Below are 26,778 nucleotides of genomic sequence, written 5' to 3'. Positions count from 1 at the left end.
AAATGATTTATGCATGCATATTAGTGAACTGCATATTGCATCAATGACTTCTTAGGTTTGTGTTAACTTCTGTTTTCTTTATTCATTCTCTGATTTTTATTTGGCAATAACATTATTCCAGTTAAGGGTTCAAATCTTGCTGATACTGATTCAGTGACATAATTAGTATAATCATTCTGTGCCACACACACTCAGATGGAGGCTCACTGTTTCCAAGCTGTCTCTGGAGCATTTGAAGCTCTTGGTGAACCTCTGCCAGTGAAAATCCCCCACCATAAGGGTGACGGGATCTCAAGGGTTGAGTTTGAGGATCAAACACAGGTGGAGAAGACATTTGAGGACAGTGGAGAGAGGTGGAGAAAGAAATGGAGCTGGACAGAGGTACAGTAGAGAGGCCTGATGGGAGGACACATAGAGAAACAGCTACAGATACTTCACTGAATGAGACTTTAATGCCTAGAAGCAGGCTACAGCTGATGTATGGAACAAACAAAAACATCCAATACACTATTAATTAAAAATATATATACACTACCGTTCAAAAGTTTGGGGTCGGTGTTATATTTTTTTTTTTCTGAAAATCTCTTATGCTCACCAGGGCTACATTTATTTGATCAAAAATAAAGTAAAACAGTAATATTTTGAAATATTATTGCAATTTAAAATAACTGCTTTCTATTTTAACATATTTTAAAATGTAATTTATTCCTGAGATGCAAAGTTGAATTTTCTGCAGCCATTGCTCCAGTCTTCAGGGTCACATGATCCTTCAGAAACCATTCTAATGTGCTCATTTGGTGCCCAAAAATATATTTTATCATCAATGTTAAAAACAGTTGTGCTGCTTAATATTTTTGTGAAAAGAGCATTTTTTCAGGACTCTTTTTTTAATAGAAAATTCATAATGTTTTTTTTTTTTTCAAATAAAAACAGCATAAACAGTAAGAAATATTTTAAAAATATTATTACTTTCACTGAATAAAAGTATTAATAATAAAAAAACAAAAAACTGATCCCGCATTTTTGAACGGCAGTGCACATAGAGATAAAATATCATTGTTATGAGAGATACTAAAAAGGGCATGTGTGATTTGGTACCCCTCACTCTTCCTACCTGTCTGTGCCTGGGTTTCCATTAGCCTATGTGGTGTGCAGTGCATGCTGGGACAGGTGTTGGAGGACTGGTGGCTGTGTGATGAAGTGATAGATGGAGGATTGGAAGTATGTAATGAGGCAGGACCTCTATGATCATGTGAGTCTGAAACAAAACAGGTGAACAATGAAAAAAGGTGGATGAGAAACTAAGCTGAAGAGGACATGATAAAATATAGAAATACGATGTTAATGAAGTCAAAAACCTGTGGCACTTCTTGCTGCCTCCTCTTGGCCATATTCGCTGGCAGCATCCAGTTCGGAGCACAGCTCTAGATCCTCATTGGTTGAGCCGTGGTCATCTGATACAAAAGAGGTCCTGTCCGATTGGTCTGTGGCCACAGAGAGGGCATGACTGCTAGTAGGCGTATCTGATCGTTGCTGCTGGTCAAGTTTGGAGCGTAGCGACTCGATGAGTTTGTCTTTCTGTTGTAGCTCCTTGCTTAGCCTGAGAACAGACAAAAATGACATTTAGCGTTGTTTGTATTAAAAAGGAGCTAATCTTCCACCATGAGATGACAGTGAGAGACCACTGTATGTCTGTAAGCCAATCAGAAGATATTTGATGTTTAATGTACAGTATAGTTAAGAGGAGCAGTGACTTTGGACCAATCAGATTTCACAGTGGACAGGGCTGCAGAAACAGAAACCAAGTGATCAACAAAACATCCTGTTGCTTGTTGTAGTCATGGCTAGTTACTCTGGTTATGACAAAAACAAACAATGAACACGAGGTACAAACACAAACACAAGGTATCTGTAATTATATTGTCAGAATATAACCAAAATTCTCACTTTTAAGAATTCAATTTCCCACTCATGATTACTTTTGTAAATGTGCCATACATGTGATGAAGCATTTGTGCCATGCTTCTCCTTTTCTGCAAGTCAAAACTGCTAAACTATGGAAATGTCAGGGTCTGATAAAAGTGAGTTTTGGGTTTATTATGCTTATGTGGATACAAATTAAGCATGTTGTACATGCAAATTGTCTCCATATTCTGTTTGCCATGCGCCAGGTGTGTCCTGCATGCTGGGCATTAGGCTAATTTTGTACCCACAATTCATTCCAAACTGGATTAATTAGGACCTGTTTTTGTTCTGTCAGAGCACACACACACACACACACACACACACACAGTAGTATCCTACCAGTCTGTGCCACCTCTCTCACATGTGCTCCTTCTCCAAATCTAATATCTTTCAGTTACATGCACACACAGTCATATGCACCAAAATCTAACACGACCAACACCAACCAACATACACACCGGTCTTCTAAGACAACATCCTGATTGTGAACATCCTGAGACTGATTTTAAAACACACTACATATTTACCTACACTCTACATAATAGCCCACCTCATGTAAACTCCACAGAAAACTGTGTTTGCCCAGATTATTTTAAAAAAATATTAAAAAGTTTGGGGTCAGTAAGATTTTTTTACATTTTTTATTTTTTTGGAAGGAATTTTTTGCTTTTATTCAGCAAGGATGTGTTAATCAAACATGAAAGTAAAGACATTTATAATTCTAAAAATAATTTCAATTTCAAATAAATGCTGTTCATTTGAACTTTCTATTCATCAAGGAATCCAAAAAATGTCCAAAAATATTATGTAAACATTAAACATTGATAATTATAACAAATGTTTCTTAAGCACCAAATTAGCATATTAGAATGATTTTTGAAGGAACATGCGACTCTGAAGACTATAATAATGGCTGCTGAAAATTTAGCCTTCACAGGAATAAATTAAATTTTTAAGTATTTTAAAATAGAAAACAATTGTTTTGAACTGTAATAATATTTTACAATATTACTGTTTTTACTGTATTTTTGATCAAGTAAATGTTTTGGTGAGCACAGAAAACTTCTTTCTTTTTTTAAGAAGTCTTACCAACCCCAAACTTTTAAATGGTAGAGTACAAAAAACAAATATTGCTTTAAATAGTTAAGTTTTATGATTTTAAAAAAAAAGAATTTAAACCTACACCTATAAAACACCCCAAAGCTCTTACTTCTCCATCTGTCTGTGTAGCATTCTTTTCTCCCTTTCTGTCTGCTTCTTGAGAATGGCCAACTCTCTCTTCTGCACCTGCCATTCCCACAGAGAGAAGGAAAAGAGGGATTCGCGGTACAGGGGGCTGCTTTTGGACAGCATGGACCTCCATAGCGGAGCCATGGCCCCCCGACCTGCCTGAACCCTTTTGCTCCCTTGAGACCCGGTCACAGCCACTTCATCCTGACCTTCCAAACTCTCAGCTGGCTGGGAAACACAGAGGAGCAGGTCAGGGGCCGCAGGACCGGCAGCCGGCGTCAACTGGGTCTCCGTGGTAACTGGGTTGCGATCATTCGCCTGACGAAGGCTGGGGGGTTTGCCCAGATTGCAAGTAGTGATGGGGGAGGAGTTGGGAATCTCCAGCAGGCAGCTGGATGACGAGCAATGCAAATCCCGAGATTACAAGTCCCAAGTGCTGAGAGACCGATCTGTTTATTCCCAACCACAACAGATACATCCACAAATGCAAAAATACCAACTGTTGTGACATCCAGTGTGGTCTGGACTTCCCAAACTTCTCTTCCTTTTCAAGTCCTTGCTGGACAACAGATCAAACATCCTTGCGGAACTAATAATCACAAACTCAACTTGAAATTCCTCAAGTCCTGATTTCAAAGAAACAAAAGCCGCTGATGTTGAATGTTCTGTAAGTCCTTCTTCTCAGAGACCAGTTCCTCTGTGCTTTTCTATTTATTTCCAAAGGAGGAAAAGGGTAATCAGAGTGCCTTCCTGAAACGTAACGTCCTTCCCCATAGCACTCAAACACAACAAACCCTCATGGTGAAGTGTGCGTGTATGTGTGGTCCTTGCTGTTGGGCTGATGTGTTCCTCTGTGCATAAACAGGGTGCTTCAGTCAAAAGAGACACATCTGTGTTCCAATAAACAAACGTAAAACATATCCAAACTATTACATGCTTATAAAATTAGGACATCTAAATCAGCTTCTCTTGTAAATCATCACAAAACAAAACGTACATGTCCTTATTGTTGCTCATGGTAAAAGTTGCTTCTTATTTCTGCATGGTGTCGTATCCGTAACCATCCAAAAGGAAAACCAAACAGAAAATCCACTTGCATAGGCAGGCTAATATCAATATTCTGTCGTCCCTCCTCTTCTGGCATTCAGTCACACTCTTCTTTCACATGGCCTCGCATGTGGTCTTCTCCTTCCACCGTCTTCTCATCTTTATCGCTCTCTCTTTCTTTCTCTGTCAGCTTTAGCTGCCACTGACCTATTTCACTCATGAGGTTTTAATAACTTAACCTGATTAGCGCTGGAGTCAACACCCAATCCAGAGCCGGGTGGTCACAGCACAGCTACCAACCATGTGACAGCTCTGTCCCAGGGCAAATGTTCACAAGAGGACACAAAAACACACATAAAACACTTAGGACATCAAACCGATGCAAATCCCCCTCCGTTTTCACTCAGTTACAAGCCCCAGCTAAATGAGCTGACTGGCAACAAAATACGGTTAAGTCCAGCCGTGCATCTGGTTGGCCATCTGTGCACCCTTTCGCTCTCTTTCTCCTCATTAAAGGCTGCAATATTAGAGACAAACAGAGACATTTCCACAAGGAGATTACACACTGGAAATCATCCTTTTCTGGCTGTGAGCTTCCATTAGGACAGAGCTATGAAGGAAATAAGGGACGAGGACGTGACGTGCACTACCAGATCAGCGAAGAAGGTTTTAAACTGCAATTAAAACCATTAGGAAGATGACAGATCGACTGTGATGCAAGAAGTCAATTATCATACTGGTTAAATGGTGCCTTGGAAAATATTCATGATTTGGTGCAGCAGGCATGGGAATCATAAAGAACTTAATGGTTCTGGTTCCTCAACTGCTTCTTTAACAATTCCTTTAGTACTTGTAAGAAATAAATCTTTGAGAGAAAAACGACTGAATGATAATTCATAATAAAGAATTTTAGTAGCCTACGTTCTGTGCGCAAAACTCTGTTAACAGCAAAATCTCAATCGCCTCCGGCACTAAAACAAAATTATATATTTTTTTTAATAAATGAATTCTAAATAAGAACTGGTTCTTGGTTTCTAAAATACTCCAAAACAAATATCGTTCCTCTGATGTCCAATGGTTCTCTCTCTATTCTCTTCAACACAAGACCATCTCTTCAACAAAGCCATCCAGCAAACCGATCCATCTCAGCTTTGGATGATTCAAAGTATCTCCAGACAAAATATTCTTAGGAACACCATCTCTACACCTTTCCATTCAATATACAATATAAAGACAATCCTGTAGCCGTTCCGAGGGGGTACGGAATGAGGGCATGAATTCCGCTGAAATGTCCCATGAGTTCTAAACATTCCAGAGACGCCCTAGAACCAGCGGTGACATTATAGTAGCAAGCTTCTGACAGTTCACATTAGCATTAGCATATAGCATCGCTCAACCAAGCCTACAGGCAAAGTCAAATAAGTCCACTTCAGTGCTCATGAAAGAGTAGAAATGAAGTGAACGAGTTACAGATGGAGGTGTAGGGGAAGAGATTATGAAACAGAAAAGAAAAGTCTACTGGAAACAAATGTCTCAAAACAACCACTCAAAATTGAAGTGATTCTCACTATAACCAGAAATTTGATTTTTATAAACTGCACAATGGAGTCGAACTTCACTGTTACAATAAAAATATATTGAAACACAACGTAACACATAACTAGTCTGAGGATGTACAGTATGTAGGCTGCAAATGCCAGTCATTGACTTCACAATGTCTCATTACTGAAATAATCTCTCACATTGATCCATCCAACCGAACGTTTCCATGATGCTTACTGGGTGGGAAACTCATCACAGCTGGTGTCCAAGTCAATAGGACGCCAGAAAGCTCTATGGTCAGGCCACTAAATACATGCTCTGTTAAAACTAATCATTACATAACAAGCTGCTCTGCTTTATGGACATGCAAAACATACTTAAAATGTACAAGCAATTAGACTTTATTGAGGAAAAGATGCTGCGCTATGGTTCTTTATTAGGAGTTTAAACTGAAATTTGTGTCAGAACAGTCCATCGATATTAAACAAATTTCAGCAAATCAATATGGCCCATGTGCTATACTCATCACATGTTTTGGCTGATTGGGTGTACTGACAGCCATGGGGAACCTGATTCAGTTCTGAAGTGCTATAATGACAAGGTGTGATCAAAATGTTTAGTTGACTCACCGTATTGCGAGCAGCTCATGGCCTGATTTGTCATCTGGGACTTCAGAGTGATCCCCTGTGATGTAATAAAGTAATTAATTGCATTGTTTTTGTTACTGAAAAACATTGAGAGATGTATGTTGGTAAGTATGCGTGTTTCACTCACGGCCGCTGATTTTGGTGCTGACTCTCTGAGCGAGTGAGATGCTCTGGGAGAGCTGGTCTCTGAAGCTCTGTCCCATGTAGTAATCGATGTCATTTGAGCGCAGCAGCTCTTCAAAGGTCTTGGTGGTGTCTCCCAGGTGCTGAGTCAGAATATGGCACACTCCACGGCCCTCCCGCATCCTCTGACGCAGATGAGACAGCTCACGGGCCTGTGCTTGGATCAGCGTGTCAAACTTACTGCAGGGAGAATGGTGAAAGTAGCATTTATGCACCAGAATTACTTACAGTGAATACACATTATTGATTATATAATAAACTCAATAATTAAAGTTAATCACAATTAACCACAATATATTTACAGAATTTTTTTCTGATAGTAGAAAAATCTCCTAAGAAATCTGCAGTATATTTAAAATATTTTTATGTGTATTTTAAATATCTGTAAGGTAATATATGTAATATTTAAATGTCACATTTAAAAATATTTTTTAAAAGTAATTACTAACATATATTTATACCAGTATACTAATATACATTTATATATAACATATTCTTAAAATATATACATATATAAAAGTATTCATTAAACATCATATTACGAAAAATACTAAATTAATTGCTGACTAAACTTGATGAATTGCAATTACTCATGCATTTCTTTACATTATATTTAAAGTAATTGTAATCGTAAAAATATTAAATAAAATAAATAAAATGAACATATTTAAATATGTATAACATTTCAATAAAAAGGGAACAATAACTTAATGTTTTAAATAATTTATTAATTGATAAATTACACACACACACACACACACACACACACACACATATATATATAGAGAGAGAGATATGTAGATATAGATATAGATAGATAGATATTTATTGTATGGTTTTCTTCGAAGAATGTCATATGAATGTACTCACCCTGGCCAGTTCACAGCTTTGCCAACTTCTGAATGACCTTTGCCCTTCCTGAGCTGCTCCTCCAGTGATGTCACACGGGAGACGAGCTCCTGCAGCTCTCTGTCTTGCTTTGGCTGGCGGGGGAGAGACCCGAAGCCGTCAGACGACTGCCAGCCCTCGTCCTCCTCAGCTGTGCTCTGTGCCTCAGAGTTGTCCAAGCCCCAGTTGACCTTACGAGGAGTGCTGACTGGAGTGTGAACACGCATTTGGGCCTGCAATCTACTGATCAGAGCCTGAGATTGGGAGAGCTGACCACGCAGGTCCTCTACCAGCTGCTGCAGGTACGTCACGTCATGTTCAGTCTTCCCAGAGTTCAGTGAGCTGGAGCCACCCCACCACTGAGACCCTCCATCACGATATGTAAGAGATGTGCACAGCTCCAGATCATCAAACTCTGCAGCGGAGGAAGACTCACAAATGTTATTTACAAGAAGTTGTGATGTTTTGATACAGTGTTTAGAAAGTAAAATTTGGCGCCACAATTTTAAGACATAAACGCCCCCTAGTGGTAACACCAAATGAGATTACCTGGGCTGCTGGTGTCTTCTCTCTCTGCCTCGTTCTCACTGCGGCCACACGTCTCATAGCCCAGATCCTGGATGTCCACCTGGACCTGCTTATTGTCCTGCTGTACTGATGTTTCCGCTAAACGAAAGACCAGACAGATTGGTCTTTTAGGAACTGAAACTTTTTATTTCTGTTTGTGAGTCGGTGTTAATATTCATACCATGTTTTTTACTCAGCCTTTTAAAAAAATATTCTTTAAATTATTATAGCAAATTTAATTATAGTATTTAGTTATTTAACACTTATATAGTAAAATTAATTATAATACATAGTAGTATAGTATTAATTGTATTATAGTATAACAGTATTTCTATATATAGAAATATTTAATCAGATTTATTCATTTTAGTTCATTTTACGCAAGCATTTTAAATCTAATATGTCTACAAAAATAACATTTAAGTTCTCAAGAAAGTGTCAAATTAAACCAAATCTTCAAACATTTTATATATTCATTTGAACATATCAACATTTAACAAAAAACAACTTGAAAACTGTCTTTGTTTTGAAAACCTCTCCTGAAATAACTAAACATAATTGAATGTACTATTGTGATAATTTTGTTTATTTTACATACATATGTTAATCATTTCATTTTCACCAAAAAAAGAGAGAAGGTCTAAGTTTAAAAAGTAACTTTTGCATTTGTGGCATTATGTGCGTTATTTGTTAACAAGCATTTCTGTCAGTAGTTTCATAGATGAGATTATGTTTACGTACTGAGGAGTTCTCTGTAGTCTTTAAGTTGTTCGGCTTGAGCTTGAACTGTGGCTTCTGACACCATGAGTCTCTCCTGAAGCTCTCTGCTCTCCAGTTGGACCTGCTCAAGGTCAGACTTCAGTCGCACCGTCTGGTCACACACTGGCTGCCTTTCATTAGGCTGAAGCACAAACATGCATTAAAGTTTGCAGTAAAAACCCACGGATGCTATTTACCATCAGGTGTAAAGCAAACTCACCTCTACACCAACTGCATCCACCAGCTGTCCATCGCATCTATCTGATGTCGTCTTCTGTCCATTATTCTGAGGCTTTTTTCCTGTCACCATAATCTTGAGCTCTTCATTTTCAGAGCGTAGAGTGAAGAAAGCTTTCCTGTTTTAGGAGTACACACACATACAAATAAGAATTTCACACTTTCTAACATTTATTATGTGTAAAATTGCCTTTTGTAACTTCGTTTGTTGTATGGATGGCCGTACCTCATTTGAGAGAGAGAGGAGAAACCAGCCTTTTCCAACTGGGACTTGAGCTCCATTAGTTCTCTCTCTACTGCCCTCTTCTGCTCCACCAGTAGCTTGACCTCCACCAGCCCTGGACCCTCAGCTACTGCATCCTGGCAACCCCTAAGACCTCTATGCTGATCACAGCTCTATGAAAGGGAAATACTATAATTAGGAACCAGGACCTGTGCTAAAGAGCAATATATATATACTATGATTGTAGCTACAGTATATAGTGCACTCAAAATGATACTTTTTATATGGATGAATCCACATTTGATGTCTTATAGAAAACATCACTTTCAGATAAAGGATCCGCACTCGCTGAATCTTCTTGTAATTTATTGTTATTTTGCAACATAGCAATCGACAATCACATATTTTACACTTCAGATGGATGTTTATTGTTAAAATTGTTAACTAAAACTACAAAAATTACAGTGAAATAAAATAAAAAATAAAATATTAGATGAAAAACTTAAAATAAATAAGAAATGTTACTGAAATTAAATGTAACTGAAATAAGTTAAGGCTGAAATAATAAAATACTAACTGAAATAAACTTAAAATCAAATCTGAAATAAAACAAAAACTTTAAAAATTTAGTTAAAGATATAGAAAGATATTTAGCTATAGAAATATTTTTAAAAACCAATAAAAATGACAAATGCAAATGACAAAATTACAAAAATTAAGCTAAAATAAAAAATAAAATCATTAAAATAAAACTAAAATGATTACTGAAAACATAAAAATAAAAATTATAAAAACATTTGTATTAAATTATTTGCATTAATTTATTTGCATTTTTTATTTTTATTTTATTATTTGTGTTATTTTTATGCTTTTGTGTGTTCTTAAAAATGTACATTGACTTGTACATGTTTTATTTTTTTCTCTCTCACTTCGTAACATAAAATACTGAATTACCGTTGTTTAAATTAACTTGCTTTGCCAATATTATTGCATAGTATAAGCATGGTTATAGAATTGAATAGGTTTTTAGATATGGGTTATTTTCTTTTTTTAATGTTGCATTGTACAGCATAGTATAGTTAGCTAGGATTTAAATCTTTAAAGCTCAATATAAATGCAAAATATGTTTCAGATGCGCTGTATATATATATATATATATATATATATATATATATATATATATATATATATATATATATATATATATATATATATATATATATATATATATATTTATTTATTATACCTTCAGACATAAACCTACATATACAAAACATATTTCTAACTATGACCAAAATGCATGCAGTACTATTATGCTTTCAGCATGTTGTCATACCTGCACGCTGACCAAAGCCTGAGCTGTCAGTTTGGAGCGCTCCTCGTCTTCAGCACTGTCCGCAAACTCACTATTGCAGTCTTCATCATCCTCCTCTCCATCATCTGATGTGAATTCTAGAGGAAAAGGTATTGCATTCTTAGTACAGAAATACACCCAAATGCATTCACACACTCACACAGACACTGTGCACTGACTGTTGCATGCGTCACTATGGAGACTAGTGAACATAATACTCTAATGAGGCTCATCTTACTGACAGTGGACTTCTCTGAGTAACCTTTCACCTGCAGCATTTTCACAAACTATTCACCATAAAATCAAACTAATCCAGGATCATACTGACTCTCAGTGACAAACAGATATACTAAAAACAAGCAGAAAGACAGGAAGAGCAAGAGAAAATAGATAAATAAATACTCATTTCCTGAGTGGCAGCACTGCCCACTTCTGGATTCATTCCATTACTGTGAACATGTTTTGTAAAAGTTAACAGAATATTGAAAAAGCCTGTTTTGAATACTGTATTGTAAATTCAGTGGTATATTTATATTCTCTGCAGGTTATATAACTTTAAAAAAGAATAAAAAATAAACATAAAATTAGCTTGCCTTTAGTCGTATACTCATAACATCTACACTTTATGTAACTACAGTTATACTGGATACTAGAAAGAGGTTTAGCCATGTGTAGCCAACAAGACTCTACTATTAATGAATTTTTAAATATAAGCTTTATAAAAGGGAAGCTGCTAACACGCTATCAATTTATGAACTAATGCTTAGTGTGCACTGCATTTACTAATTAACAGAATAATGTGACAATTTCATGACACAGATTTGATATAAATCAGCTACTGGCTTCTGTTAAGATCTGAGAACCCTGAGTGATTGACAGTATTATTCTGAATTGTGTGTCACAAGACAACGCTGAGCTGTGAGCTCTATTGTGTATGTTGTGTAGTATCCAAAACAGCATCTCTAGGACTTTATGGATCATATATAAACAAACAGATATTAAGAAAATGTGTTTGGTTAGGTTTAATGTGCAGCATTTAAACTTGGGCATTAATTGTGCTTGTGACTTTAGGAAATGGGAAAGAATGGAAAGAAAAGAGAAAGATATAGAAGAGAAAAGATCAGCCCAAAGGCCCAATATGTCCCAGTATAAATAAACACGTTTTCACCATATCACCACCACAGTGTTTTTTCTTTTGATTCAGTATATTTCATCAAAGAATTTACTGAGAGTCAAAATGATCATGGTACATACAAAAAAATGAAAACTTATCTAAAATGCACAACACATATATTATTTAAATATCCATAAAGGCATCAGTTAGGCAGTAACATGGTGTATTCAGCTCAATACTAAGTGCAAATGACATGCTACAAACACAAGTGTATCTGCATGCAAAACAACTGATGTTAACATGTATTAAATCTATGCTCTAAACCTATTGAATAAATCATTCTAAAACAACACAGCAGCACTTAAATACAACAAAACTGTCATTTTGAAGTACTACAGTGCTTTACAGGTTTCTACAGTAAACACAGTGAAATAAAATAAGACCCACTTTTGGTAGCCCTCAAATTTATATATTAAGGTTTTTGATTTTTTTGCTTTAAATTAATAAATAAAAGTTAAGCACATGGAATATTAGAAAAAAAAGAGCTTACATTGCACTGTTGAAAATAAAACAGAACATTAAAAAACTTCATGCACACATGTAAGATGAAATATAAGTAAACATTATGCTGTTAGAATTCATAACAATAGTATCTACAAAACTCAAGTGCAGGGGTCGGGAACCTATGGCTCGCGAGCCACACCTGGCTCTTTGACAACTCACCAGAGCTCTCACCCTTTACCAACAAATGCTCTATTACAAAAATTAGCTTTCAGCGGGTGGGACAGTTAGCGTTAATAATAAAGGAACGTGAATGAATGAGACAGTAAAGAGCGAGACATGCTTGATTTTAAAAAGACAGACAGTATTAAAAAAAAGCCGCGAAACGGAACTCAATCCGCTTCTGAATGGATGTTTTCTGCGCGCGAGGTCCGAGTGGAACACGGACAAGCATAGTAGACTTTGTCTTCGGTGGCGCGCCTAAACCGGTCAAAACACGAAGTGTCAATGCCTGCACTGGTGTGTATTCACATAAATACAGTCGACATGCACCGTGCATTATTCTTCACTCACTCAGTCACACAGAGAGAGAGATCTCTGAAGAGAATTCATCCCCCTGTAAATCAATCTCACAGTAAAAGCCCTGCACAATTTTTGACGGTTAGTTATTCATATTCGTGAACATATTCGTGTATTTTAGTTTCCATGGTCCAAATAAAGTTACTATTATTAAAACGTTATTGAAAAAAAAACATGCATTTTATATAATATATATAGATATATATAGGCTCTTTTGGAAAAATGCATTAATCAAAAATAAAAAACTGGCTCTTTGGTCAAAAAAGGTTCCCGACCCCTGCTCTAGTGGCTTCAAGTAACTAAAATGCACAATTCAGTCTTTAGTTGTAACTAATTCAAACATTTGTTAATTTCAGCACATGCTTTTCTAGTAATTATAATTGCGATGCAATGCACAAGGCATCATTTGTCTTCTGGAGGCCACATTACAGACCAAACTGCAGTCCGTCCCCACCTCCAAAATCAACATGGGATTTAGCCGCCTGTCCTGTTTCCATGGACACCGGAGGATCCAAAACAGCCTGCTTAAAAAATAATAATCATACAGTATATGAATAAACACAGCTGAAACTGTACAGTACCAAACAAGTCATGTAGTTTAAAGCTGATTCAATTTGTTTCGTTTAAACTCAGCATTTTTTTGTTGATGTTATGCTTACCTTGTGATTAATGCAAGTGGCGTCCTGATGTTCCACCATCTCTCTCAGCATCTGTAGCTCTTGGGTCAGTCGCTCTACCAGCGGTAAATCTGACGGATCCACCAACTGCATCTGTAAGTCCTGAATAAATCAAGTCAATAAATACCCACACCTACAAAAACATACAATTTTAAGCTTAAAGGCTAAACACAAACCTTGATGATTTCCTCTTTGATGCTCAAAGTCCTGCTCAAAGCTTCTATATCTGAAGCCTGGGTCTTGAGTTGTTCTTGGTGGGATGCGAAGGTGGCATGCAGGTCGGTAAGCTGGTTCTGGGCCTCTCTTTCTCTGCGGAGAGTCAGTCGGAGCTCGTCCTGAAGAGTTTGTGTGTCTGCTTCAGTCAACTGTGGGTTAGCTGACCCAAGTTGCCTACGCAGCTCCTGCAATCGAGCGGTCTGTTCAGCCATCACGTGACCCACACGCCCTGCAGAATCCTGGGAGATTGAGTGTGATGTTAAAAAGTGATTTAAAGCTCAGGAGGTACATTAGATTGTGCTACAATGCCTGTCAGTGGTAGAGTGTTACCTTGATGTACTGCTCTCTTGCACCGATGGTGTTGAGCAGGTCTTGGACCTGTGAGTGATGCTCTTGAGTCTGTCTGCTGCGGTCCGACAGCAGCTCCTGGAACAAACGCTCTTTGAGCTGAAGCCGAGACTTGAGCTCCTCAGCCACCTCAGTGGGCCCGACTGACACCTTACTGAGAAGAACCGCAGTCATCTCCTGCAGAGAGATGCATGTTGGATGGAATGCAGTTAAAGAGTTTAAAAGAACACTAATGTGCATTATATCTGAAGCATGTGTTCACCTCCGCCTCTTTGGTGCATGTGTGCAGCGACGTCTGCAGCTGGCTGATTAAAGTGTCTCGTTCTCTCAGGCTGTGTATGTGTGACTCTTCTCTCTCACGCTGAATGCCCTGAGCATTGCACCAGGCCTCACACACCTGCTCCAGCTCTAAACCTTTACCACGCAGCAACAACTCCAGACTCTTTACAGATAAGCACATGAAAATAGTTTTAAGAGGACCGTATTGCTGGTATTCATAATTTTAGCAGTGTGTGAGAGAGATATCAGTACCGTGATGGTTTCCTCGTTGTTGGAAAGCACACATCGGAGTTTCTCCAGGTCTCTTTCTTTCTCTCTCAGCAGCAGTTGGAGTTTATGCACCTCGTCTTCCTTCTGTTCCATGCACGTGAACTTATCGTCTATCGCTCTCTGAGACAGGTAAGGCAAACTTTTTTGATATAGCACATTTCATATACAACAGCAATTCTATGAAAATAAAAACGATGACATACACTACCATTCAAAAGACTGTTTTTTTTTTTTTAAAGAAATAAATACTTAATATTAATTAATTTAGCAAGGAAGCATTAAATTAATCAAATGACTGTAAAGACATTTATAAAAAAAAAAATTATTTCAAATAAATACTGAAACTACATCAAAAATACTGAAAAAATTATATAATGGCTTCCACAAAAATATTAAACAGTACGTTTTTCAACACTAATTATAATAAATGTTTTTTGAGCATCAAACCAGCATATTAAAGTGATTTCTGAAGGATCATGTGACCTTGCTGAAAATTCAGCTATGCCATCACAGGAATAAATTACATTTTAAAAACAAATTAAAATACACAATAGTTACTTTAAATATTTCTCAACATTAATGTATGTACTGCTTTTGTAAACAAATAATTACAGCCTTTGTGTGCATAAAAGAAAACATTATAAATCTTAGCAACCCTAAACTTTGTAGTGTATATAAAGCTATTTAAAAATAGTTAAATAGGTCAAATAGCTTGTATATGTGTGATTATGTACCTCCAGCGCTCTATCTCTTTCCTGAATGCGTTGTTTGAGCTTGTGGATGAGGTTGTCTCTATTCCCGACAGGCTCTTTCTGACCATCCACCAGCTCACTGTAGTCCTGATCAAACAGAAGAGTATATAGTATCAGAGATTAACATACTAATAGAAAGTCTATGAGTACTAATAATCAAAATGTTCTTTGCATGTCTTACTTCTATCAGACGTTCTTTGTGCTCTAGTGAGGTCTTCAGTTCTCGGATGGTCCTCTCTCTTTCTTCAACCTCTTTTTCTCGTTGTCTCCATTCGTCTCTCCATTTCTCCTCCATTTGTTGTACCTCAAGGCGGACCTTCTCTAGAGCAGCCTGTAGATCCTGGTTGTGTCTTTCTCCCTCTTGGTGCTGTTGCAGGGCTCTCTGCAGGTCAGTCTGCAGGCGCTGGTTTGCACGAGCCAGGTCTTCTTCTCGCCTCTGGCCCTGCTGCTGTGCCCTTTGAAGGCCCTGCAGCTCCAGCTGGGCTGAGAACAAAGAGCCCTGGAGGTCCAACAGATCAGCCTGCATACGACTCGGAGCCACTCCAGGCACCTGCGCCAGCGCCAGCAAGCCATTGGGAGAAATAACCAGATATAGTCATTAAAATCTTTTAACATTGCACTTGTGATCTTTCAATTTTAGGAGGATTCCCACCTGCTGCTGCTGAAGCTGGTAATGGTTGTTCTGTTGCTTCATGGAGCGCAGAAGTTCCTTCTGTTCTTCAGTAAGACGGTGGAGATCAGTAATCTAGCATGAAGAAAAAGTCATCAATTAAGGATTGCAAATGGATTTAATGACACACTAATGAAATAATCTATAATGGGGTGTTTGAGGAAAATTAATCAAAAAGTACTTTTTTTCAAATTTGATCAAAAACTTGTCACCTAACATTACATTTCCCTTATTCAATGCTCATAGCTAGAAAAGTGAACTTCAGAGATTAGCATATCTCTAAAATGCTTTCTACATCTTTCAAATAAAAATCACCATTTGAGCTAATTTTCTTAAAACGTTTTTGATGACAGTCACAATTTAAACTCCTTGGCAATATCTGGAGCAGAAATATAAGAATTCTTACTTCACTGCATAATAATCAAAATGTGTTTCTGGGTCAAAGTGACTCAAAAACAGTACATATTAATGTGGCTATACTACTTCAAACCTACATTTTCCTGCCCAAGTGCCAAACAGTGTGTCTGAAGCACGTGGAGAAAGCCTGATATTCCAGTCGCCACTTTGAGCTTTCGGGGCAGACATACCTCACAGTCTTTAGTGTTGAGTGAGTCACTCAAGGTCTGTATTGTTCTCTCCTGACCACATGCTGCTTCTCTGAGAGAGCGTAGTTCACTTTCCATGTCTCCGAGCCTCTGTTGCAACTTCTATTCACACACACACACAAACAAAAGGGCTCAGCACAATAACGATTTAATGATTCCCATTCCTGCTGAGACACAACAACACCATAGCAACAACAGTACACCAAATGACTGTCAGATGCTTGATGAAACATCACATTTGATGTCAATAATACCTTATTACTAGCCTCGCTTTCTCGGATCTTGGTCTGGAGAGACTGGACCTGCTGTTGGGCCTTCTGCAGCTCGCTCACACACTGACCCGCTGCGTTCTCGTACTCCACCAGCTGACACTGCTGCTCCTCAATCAACCTCTGAAACAGACAGTTCATACAAACAAATATTTTAAACTCTAGGATTACAGTTACAGAAAAAATGTATTACAATTTGATTTGATTTGAAATTAAAGTTGTCTTTTCTGCTAATGCAACCCTGATCCGACAGGCCAGGAAAAGTTTACATTAACCAATCTAATCAAGCCTTCATTATTTCCTACTCAATATTTATGTTAATGTAAACGCTATTTCATATTTTAAGAGTCAATAAATACTCTGCATGAAATCTAAACTCTCCACTACTCTCCATTACAAGAAAAACGTATTATTGTGAGTGATAGGATGCATGCAGTGCTGAACAAACAGTTATGACCATTGCCTCCCTCAACAACTTCCTCAGGAAGTCCTATTTTTCCATGGCGGCATGCCATTCACTTCCTTGTTTTTGATTTTCACATACTGATTTATTTACTGACATAGGTTCTTGTAATAATAATATAAATATAAATAAGTCTCTATAATAAACAAAGACTTTACTGTGCAGAAAAATTAAAATTAATCTAGCACAATAGTAGCAGTGCAATTAATTAAAGGATAATGTTTCTGAGCCCTGTCTACGGTAGCATACAGTGATTACAAGTGGCTTTGCATAGTACAATACTGCTGACTGTGAACACTGAATATCAGATTACTCATACTGCCTGTTGCTTTATCTGTCATTACATGGACTCACACAACAGGGGTTTACCTATTAATGGATTAAATTAAAAACATTACATTGCCAAAAAAATCATGTATCATACTTCATTCTGTTTTTTAACATATACACACTACTGTTCAAATGCCTGGGGTTGGTAAGATTTTTTTTATTGTTTTTGAAATAAGTCTTTTAAGCTTACCAGTGCTGCATTTATTTGATCAAAAATACTGGAAAAACATTGATATTGTGAATGATTTTTTACAATTTAATATAACTGTTTTAGATTTTAATATATTTTCAAATATCATTTATTTCTGTGTTGAATTTTCAGCAGCCAGTCAATGGTGAATTTTCAACTCCAGATCCTTTAGAAATCATTCTAATATGGTGAGTTGCTGCTCAAGAAACAATTCTTATTAGTTGCTGCTTAATATGTTTGTGGAAACGGTGATTTTTCCCCCCCCCAGAATTCTTTTAGAAATAGAAATTTCAAAAGAACAGCATTTATTTAAAACTGAAATTGTAATTATTTTGCAACATTTTAAATGTTTTACTATCACTTTTTAAACAACTAAATGCACCCTTGCTGAATAAAAGTATACATTTCTTAAAAAATAAATCTTACTGACCCCAAACTTTTGATTGGTAGTGTAAATATAGAGCCAATATGTATTCATCAGAGGAGTGAGAATACAATGATATCTTTAGAATTAGCCTGTGGCAGGAAGCATTGTTGCTCAAAACAACAGTTGCTAGGAAAGAATTGCTAAGAAGATGATGGGTAACCTAGTAATCAAAAGCAATCAGAGAGCTGGAGAGCTCTGGGAGGAAAAAAAGGCCTGAGGGAGTTTCTTCATCTACTCATCTAGTTTATGCTCTATAAATTCATCTTTCCTGTTTCTTAATATACTATGTACAGACAGTCCACAAGCGATCCTTTTCAAACAACCCTTAGTAATTTCTCCTTTTCTTCATTCTGATGGTTTTCTGAGAATCCTTAGGTCTTTCTGTGTACCTTCTGAAGGCCCAATGGCTTGCACTGCGCATACTCATCCAACCACAGGTCTTCCATTTCTGCCAACTCAAACTGAAGCTCCTGCTGGATGCTGGAAGTAGCATCTGGAAGATGGGGAGAAATGGGACACTCTATCCCAATGGGAGGCACCTGCAGCAGAGGGTAAGGACTCTCCATGGGTGTAGAATTAGATTTGAGGAGCACAGGAATTCGACTCCCTCTGTGACTCTGGAGAGGGTGATATTCAAAGCTTTTAAGCAAGCTGAGAGCCATATCAAGTCCACACACAGAACCAGGCCTCTTGATAGCAGATCGTTCCTCTTCAGATTCTCCCTGCATGGTGTTAGGATGGACTTTTGGATAAGACTCTTGGGTGGTGACATCTACAGCGGTGTCCAAAGACTCCACAGAGGAGGCAGGACTCACGCCGACAGGCTCTGGATCACTGGGGCAGCAAGTTTGGTTGTTCTCGACAGGTTCAGGTTCTGGTGGAGGAGCGGATGGGACAGTTTCCTCAGCGCTGTCCAGAACACTACCGGAGTACCGTGTGGAGGGCCCACAGGAAGTGCTCCGACCCACCTTCCTGGGAACCTTGCAGACAGCCTCATAATCTGAATCTGCCACTCGCAGTGCAGCGCAGCCTTTGCACTTCCTGGGACGGGGACCTGAAGTGGCGTCCGCTGTCGCATGGCATTGATGGTGAACAGGGCATTGGTGGTCTTGAACCTGCTCTTGAGCGCCTTGCTCAGCCCAGGACTCATAGATAGAGTATGTCAGATCGTCCTGCAGTAGAACGTTGTATTCAGATTCAGCCAACCTGGAGAAGTCAACTACAGAAGAGTCCACAGCACCGCTATCCACTCCAAAATCATCAGCGTTGTTTTTGCGGTACAGTCCACCAATGCACTGTCTGAGCCTGTCTTTCTCCAACAAGAGCTTCTGCATCCGTTCGACGGACAAGGCCTCCACCCTGGCGATCACAGTGTCAAAGCGGTACATTCGGTCCAGCATGAAGGCACACTTGCTGCAGGCAAACTCTCCCCTGCCGTCTCGGGTCATTTCCCTGCCCAATGCGTAGGACAGCAGCACCTGCAGACTCAGCTTGGCTGTTGGGTGGAAGATCCATCGCCGCTGGTTACCACACAGCTCCCTTGCACAGATGCGACACACGTCCTTCATCTTTGAGTCCAACATTATAAATCTTCAATTAAATAACAGCCCACAGTAGTTTGTGGCAAGAGCGAAAGTGAAAATTTCATGGTATTTATAGTTCCTAAATTTCTATTCTTCTCCAGTGCCCAGCAATGGAAAATTAGACATTTAAAAATTAATAAATAAGGCAAAGTAACTATTTAAAAATATAATTGGAAATTATTACAATTTGATGTCACTTTTTATCATTGATGACATAATGCCTTTAATTCATTCCAGTCAATTGATTAAGTCTTAAAGTTGTGCTGTTTTATATCCTTATGTATGGCCTCCCGATCGTTCTTTAAATAGATGGAAATAAATGTCGATTTTGATTTCGATGTTGAGATGCTCGTCCTCGTCAGCGGAAATAAAGATGCGTGGTTTGTCCTTCACTCTCGCGCTCCAGATTATGTTTCATTCGCTCTTCTGTGAAGACGCCGACATGACAGGACATCATTTAAATCCCAGCGCTCGACAAAAACGTGTCTTTTTTAAATAACCACCGCTATCCGACTTGTAGACGAAAATAATATCATATTCTGTCCCCGATCGGCCACACTAGAGACTGACAGTATTTTGTGTAAATAACCGGGTCTCAATGTACAGAGAGAGCGAAGCAGCAAACGATGTGTGAGTGAGGCAGGGAAAAAATGGCGCGTACCATTTTCTGAACAAAGAGGGGTGTCGTAAACATACGTTTCTACAATACATCTTACTTATTAAAAACGTCGTAACGGTTACTAACTTCTTAACACGCGCTTAAATTAAAAGCATCTTGTATATTGACGTTTTATCGTCCATTGTTCGTCAACAGTGTTTTTGTAAATTCTTCAAACACCCCTGTACCGGTCGAACATAGGAAACAAGCCAAGCAAACGATGCCACTTACTTTACATACTTATTTCCATTTTCGACAAAGAAATGCAGCTGAGAAAGTGATTTGTTTTCCCGACGTACTGGATTCATAATATCTATCTAAATATCATGACGATTTATTTAGGGATATAATCATATTCAGTATTGGGGAGACCAAATGTAAAAAGCGGTCTAGGTCGGTACATCACTGATCTAAATATTCGTAGTTAAAATCCTGAATAGCTGTTTCTATTAACAATATAATAAATGTGCATTTGTAATGACTAAAAATGTAACTTGTTAATTTTACATAGATTTAAACAACCAGATTTGCTATCAACATTCAACACAGTGAACGTATGGGGGTAGATGGATCAATCTCTCATCACTTAATATTAATTCTATTGATTATAGATAGATAAAACTGAATGATGTTTTATGGTGATATTTGCACATTTTGGCAGTTGTGTGGTGTCTCTGTGGATTTTTCATTCTAATGTCTTTAGAATTTAGACAACGGAGACAGAACACCATAACAGCACAAAAACACACACCGCCCTTAATCAAAAACCTATTTATCCTAATCAAGCAAATGCAGCATTATCTCATTGTTTATGTCAAACAGTGATAGTGATGGCAAGGAGTTGTTGAGAGACAGTAAAATTAACTGTGAGTTTTCATTACTATTCGGTGTACAGTGTGATGTAATTGAATGTTTATTTTTAAACCTAAACCCAAGTCAAACAAGAAAGTGAATACTGCATATCCCTTTACTCTCTTATTTGTATGATTTTTCCCATGTTATGACAAAAAATATTTACCAAGAGCAAAGAGCAGCACAAAAAGTAAAATACATGAAAATATTAAAAGTAGTAAAAAAGCTTGGATTAACTGTTGGATAAAAAATGACAAGTTCTTTAAAATACAAGGTACAGGCTGTTAAATTATTAAAATAGTTGTAAATGTGTGTGCTGGTGTGCAGTCTCAGCTTGCTATGACTGTACACTGTCGCTAGATGTCGCACTCAGCACACTAGTGATGCTTCTTCAGCTAAATTAAAGCCATGTATTATATTAACAATGTGCTAAACTTCAATAATAATTGACATTATTGTAATAGTGGATTACATGCAAATACTTTAAAAAAAGATTAACTTGAGAGAAAACATAAATAGAAGAAAAAGTCTTACTTGCATCTCCTGGTCTGTATTGCCTTTTCCATGAGCGATTTCTTCTCTGAGAATCTAAAAAGAGAAAATTATGTAGCCTGCTGCCTGACAAAATAAGCCATGTCACAGTTTAAAAATTAAAATTCTGTTTTTCTGTTTAACCCTGTAATATTAAATAATAGTCAGTATTTTTTTTTTAACCTTACTGAAAAAAATTTCAGTAAAACAGTTTACCTTTTTTTTTTTTTTTTTTGAATATCATATTTAATACTTTGGGCTTTTAATGGCTTTTTCATATTGTATGATTATAGTAAGAATGTGTAGCTGATACATCTCACTGTTATCCAAAGGCCCAAACTAAACAAAATATGCAATTTGTTGCAGTTGATATTTATATGACCAAAAAGTAAGATGGAAATCTGATAGCTTACATAGTAATGTAATTCAATGAAATCGCAGACTAATCACAAAAAATGCATATACATATCCCATGCTGGGAGATGCTTCAGTCCTAAGTTGCCTCAGACCAGTAAATGTCCATCTTGAAATATTCCATACAATACAAAAGTTATTCTTACATTACTTTATGAAAAATAAGAGAAGATTTCACAGCACAAGGACACATGTACCACGACCTGAAGGTGAACATTTTCTGAATTGTACTAAATTGCTTTTTAATAAGATTACAGAAGGTATGTAGTAGATTGTGTCTGCAAAGGTTTCATCATTTTTATAATTTAGAGGCCTTAGACATTTGCGAATCAAATACGATAGAGCAGGCTTTACAGAGTTAAACAATTTCCTTTGAATTTGTCAATTCCCATGTTTTGGTCAATTTTAGTTCATTGTTTATACAGTGTTAAACAAGTTTATCTACACACAGGCTTTAACAATTTTTATTCGTCTCAGTTTGCATATGAACCTAAGGCAAAGTTAATATAAATTTCCCTGTGTATGTGATTTATACCCACACTGTAAATATACTAATCTGGGAGAAGTATTGAATCACTCCTGCATGTGCCATAGTGCCATGACCTATTTGCAATGGCATGACTGTGTGTGTATGTGTTTATAAATACAGTCTGATATCTGAATCCATTTTCCCTTTAGGGGTTGAATAGGGGCCAGAGGCCAAAGTGACCTAGTTAGCTGCTGGCTTTTGAGGAGTACAGTAAAGCCAGATATTGCATGCACAATCACATAGATTTGAGTGTGTATGCTATTTGCCCAAAAGCATTATACTGTGACAGATTGGCTGCTGCAGGGGTGACACATTTAAAAAAAGGTTACTCATTATCAGGGCCACATGAAATCTGTGTGTGCATTTTGATGGATGAGATCCTATACACGCTACCTCTGTGTGTTTCTCTTTCTGCTGGAGGGAAATGTTAAGGCTCTGCACTTGCTCTTCCAGCTGAGTTAGTTTTACAGTAAGGGTGTCCCTCTGTGCACTCAGATCGGCTGCCTCTTGCTCTCTCCTGCATACGATTTCATTCAGCTCTTCTATCAATCTAACAGAAACAAAGAGGCATCAGAGATTGTTTTTATTTTCATTCAAAAATCTCAGAATTACATTTAGTACAATTTCTGTCCTGTAATGTTTACCTGTCCTTAGCCATCTCTTCATGTTGTGCCATGGCAGACAAGCTTTCATTTCCCCCCTGCATTTCCATCATCATCCTCCTTTCTAGAGCCAAACAGCGCTGGGACTCTGAATCTGCCAGGGAAGCCATTTTTTCTGCTTCACTTCTTGCCAGTTGAGCCTCCTGAAAACAAAAATGACATAAACGCAATGCAATGAAATAAAATAAAATAAAATCTCTTACAACAAAATTTGCTTCAAAACACACAAGAATAAGTAACAAAGAACAGCAAAAGCATTTAAAATAATAAATGCTGGAAATATGGATTTCATTGTAATTAGGTCATTTTATTGCGTATAGGAGCACAATGTGCACCTCCTGCAGAAGCTGGATCTTGGTCTCCAGAATCTCTTGCATGTGCCCGATCTCCTGCTGCCGTTCCTCACAGCGACGCTGCACCTCCACCTCATTCTGATTGGTCAGACTTTCTGCTGTGGTTCTGCGAAGTGACACAATACAAACAAAATAGCTTTAGTGAACAATTCGGAAAGAATGTGTCAAAACAAATCCACCGATACAAATGAAAAAAGGACGCTTTTGGTCAGATTGCTGCCTGTGCCATTGTGGATTTGTCTCCAAGTTAACTAAAAGGCTAAATCAGTGAATTACATCTACATGATCAATTGAAATGTACACTATCACCTTTTTTAAACAAAACTGTAGAAGGCAAACAGCACTAAATCTATAATAAGTCTTAACAACATAGAAAGGAAGTGCTTTTGCACTGAAATAAATGACAGTTTAATTAATTAAATACAGCACCTAATATGGCACAAATGTTAAGCGAATTTACCCCTAGAAAATACCTTAGGACAATAATTATTCTGACTATTTATTATCAGTAAATGTTTTTATTATTTGAAAATGTAAGTTTATAGTAATATTGCACATATATTTATAAATAATTATAATAAATGTAATAAAAAATATAAAATAATGTATAAATGATTTCAATCTAAAATTCTAGATAATTATATTCTAAAAACTATTCTAAAAACAATTAATGCAAAAAAAAATCATGTTTTAGGTAGATTTATCTGTGTCCTTTGGGGAAAAAAGTCAAAAGATTAATTGCTGCGAGTGGTCAAGTCCCAAGTACATACTTTTCAGACTCTGTAAAAGAGTTTCATTTCATTTTTCAATCCTCCAAAGAGTATTAAAGCAAAAGAAGTGAGTCACAAAGGTGAGTCGTAACAATCTTTGCTCACGTCTCCTCTGGGATGTTTAGCAGGTCTTTGTGTGTGTGTGAAGGGTGTTGCTCTGACACTTAAAGTATTCTGGAGTGTCTATGAGAGCCTCTCACTCAGTGCAGCGCTCTAGAACCCTCTCGAGGACCTTGTAACGGCTTTTCCAGACTCCATTACTGCATTGCAACGGAGCTGTTTTTGAACGTGATGATGGCTGCGGCACTGACCCTGCTGTAATTGTTTGATCCAGAGCAAACGGCACCTCTGGGTTTTCTGACTGCACCGCGCCAGGACATCCATTACTGCAACGAGCGATCGTCCCGGTCAGCCACTACATCAGTTAGTGTTAATAATCAAAGCCTACAGGCATGTCATTTAGCTTGGAAGGTGATATCATTCAGTTCTGCTTGTTTTTTTTTAGTCCTCAGAGAACCGAATGTTAGTTCTGAGGCTCGGAACGATGGCTTAGGGAAAGGTATGAGGAAAACATGAGGAGAAATTATGAGGGGAATTTCTGCTTGACGGTCAAGACTCAGACCCAGGTCACTGGCAGACACATCATCATCAGAACTGAACAGATTGTGTGATGGAAATGACACATAGCAACAGAGCAATGATGTCACCTGAAGAATAACACAAAGGAAGGGGGTCTCGTTTATAGGTGATCCCCCCAAGGCCAATGGATCCTACTGTAAATTTAAACATTACTGACACCCGACCGTACAAGAAAAAGTCAAGCATGAAACTCAACCCCGCTTATGTGAAGATTGAGTTGCTCATTGTGTGTTTTATTGAGAATGAATTAGCTCTTGTCACACACAAAAGTGTGTTTGCGTAGTGCGCACACTAACATTCAAAAGTTTGGGGTATACTGACTTTTATTCAGCAAGAATGAATTAAATTCAAAAGTGACATGACTTTACAATGGTTAATATTCCACAAAAATAGTAAGCAAAAATTTCCACATATTAAGCAGCACAACTGTTTTCAACAGTGATAGTTAGAAATGTTTCTTGAGCACTAAATCAGCATATTAGAATGATTTCTGAAGGATCATGTGACAAGTAATGTTTGCTGAAAATTCAGCTTTGCCATCACAGAAATAAATCATATTTTAAAATATTAAAATAAAAAAACTTACTGACCCAAAACTTTTGAATGGTAGTGTATGTGTGTATTTGTATCTAAAAAGGAGCTCAAATATCCTCTCTGTCAGCAAAGAGTGTTACAGGACCATGTGCACATTTCAAAGGTCATCATGGCACCCTGCTCTGTCCCCCAAACCTGATAAGCGTCCAACATGGACTTGACAGTGGGCTCTGGCCTTTTGCATTTGGCAGGTCAGCCAGATAAGTTGCACATGCATATGAGAAAAAGTTATGCTGAAAGTAGTTGGCAGCAGACCAGCATTCTGGGTGAGAGAGAGGATCACCAGACTAAAGAACAGACAGATTCATAGAACACAGACTTGTTTTAGCCAGTTTAACTCCTTTCCAGATTACGCTTGGCTTCACTATCTGCACCCTTAATTGCATAAATACATAATGATGTCAATAGCAGTAAAATGAAATATTAATCTAAATATTATTTAATTTTTTTTCTTATATAGCTTAACAACTAAAAGTCTACGTTCACATGGTTGGTGTTTTTGACTGACAACTGTATTGTGATTTTTAAATTATACTGCTCATACAGCAGCTCTCAAAATGCAGGTGTAAGACTTTATGGGTCAGTTCATTTATACTTTAAATTATAGCTGAACTGTGTAATAACTGAACTGAACTGTGTAACTGAATTTAGCAGTAAGGACTGACAACCACATTCTGCTGTGAATGTAGCTTAACTGTAACAGACATAAATAACCTGTCAACAGCAACTATATAAAGATATAAAGAATATATTTGTCTTGTTTGATACTTACAGGGCCTTGTCAAGCTGTTCCTGTCTTTCCTGGAGTTCTTGTTTCAAGCTTTCAACCTCAACCTTCAGCTCAATGTTCTGAAAAACAAA

The 26,778-nt window shown here is 37.5% G+C and overlaps 1 protein-coding gene across 11 annotated transcripts in view; it reads right to left on the bottom strand.

The window, feature by feature from the left end:
* Positions 1 to 26,778, bottom strand: part of pde4dip (phosphodiesterase 4D interacting protein) — a 68,292-nt gene that overhangs the window by 10,390 nt on the left and 31,124 nt on the right. For 3 of the 11 annotated variants that reach the window (XM_058755192.1, XM_058755193.1, XM_058755190.1), the window contains exons 5-31: positions 26,690 to 26,766; positions 23,897 to 24,020; positions 23,544 to 23,704; positions 23,293 to 23,449; positions 21,960 to 22,013; positions 16,908 to 17,045; positions 16,636 to 16,755; positions 16,031 to 16,123; positions 15,560 to 15,928; positions 15,361 to 15,465; positions 14,609 to 14,746; positions 14,340 to 14,519; positions 14,060 to 14,254; positions 13,690 to 13,968; positions 13,496 to 13,615; positions 13,291 to 13,360; positions 10,625 to 10,740; positions 9,292 to 9,461; positions 9,049 to 9,184; positions 8,811 to 8,970; positions 8,052 to 8,168; positions 7,485 to 7,917; positions 6,559 to 6,794; positions 6,414 to 6,468; positions 1,359 to 1,600; positions 1,115 to 1,258; positions 208 to 396 (exon numbers count right to left, since the gene is read on the bottom strand). In XM_058755192.1, the coding sequence (XP_058611175.1) occupies positions 208 to 396; positions 1,115 to 1,258; positions 1,359 to 1,600; positions 6,414 to 6,468; positions 6,559 to 6,794; positions 7,485 to 7,917; positions 8,052 to 8,168; positions 8,811 to 8,970; positions 9,049 to 9,184; positions 9,292 to 9,461; positions 10,625 to 10,740; positions 13,291 to 13,360; positions 13,496 to 13,615; positions 13,690 to 13,968; positions 14,060 to 14,254; positions 14,340 to 14,519; positions 14,609 to 14,746; positions 15,361 to 15,465; positions 15,560 to 15,928; positions 16,031 to 16,123; positions 16,636 to 16,755; positions 16,908 to 17,045; positions 21,960 to 22,013; positions 23,293 to 23,449; positions 23,544 to 23,704; positions 23,897 to 24,020; positions 26,690 to 26,766 (4,378 nt within the window). Of the gene's footprint in view, positions 1 to 207; positions 397 to 1,114; positions 1,259 to 1,358; positions 1,601 to 6,413; positions 6,469 to 6,558; positions 6,795 to 7,484; positions 7,918 to 8,051; positions 8,169 to 8,810; positions 8,971 to 9,048; positions 9,185 to 9,291; positions 9,462 to 10,624; positions 10,741 to 13,290; positions 13,361 to 13,495; positions 13,616 to 13,689; positions 13,969 to 14,059; positions 14,255 to 14,339; positions 14,520 to 14,608; positions 14,747 to 15,360; positions 15,466 to 15,559; positions 15,929 to 16,030; positions 16,124 to 16,635; positions 16,756 to 16,907; positions 17,046 to 18,721; positions 20,748 to 21,959; positions 22,014 to 23,292; positions 23,450 to 23,543; positions 23,705 to 23,896; positions 24,021 to 26,689; positions 26,767 to 26,778 lie in introns of those variants that run through there. The other 8 variants (XM_058755185.1, XM_058755183.1, XM_058755186.1 and 5 more) reach the window with 5 other exon arrangements.

This window comes from Onychostoma macrolepis, chromosome 20 (assembly GCF_012432095.1).
Source record: "Onychostoma macrolepis isolate SWU-2019 chromosome 20, ASM1243209v1, whole genome shotgun sequence".
NCBI classification, from domain to species: domain Eukaryota; kingdom Metazoa; phylum Chordata; class Actinopteri; order Cypriniformes; family Cyprinidae; genus Onychostoma; species Onychostoma macrolepis.
This window is presented reverse-complemented; position numbering and strand designations above follow the sequence as displayed.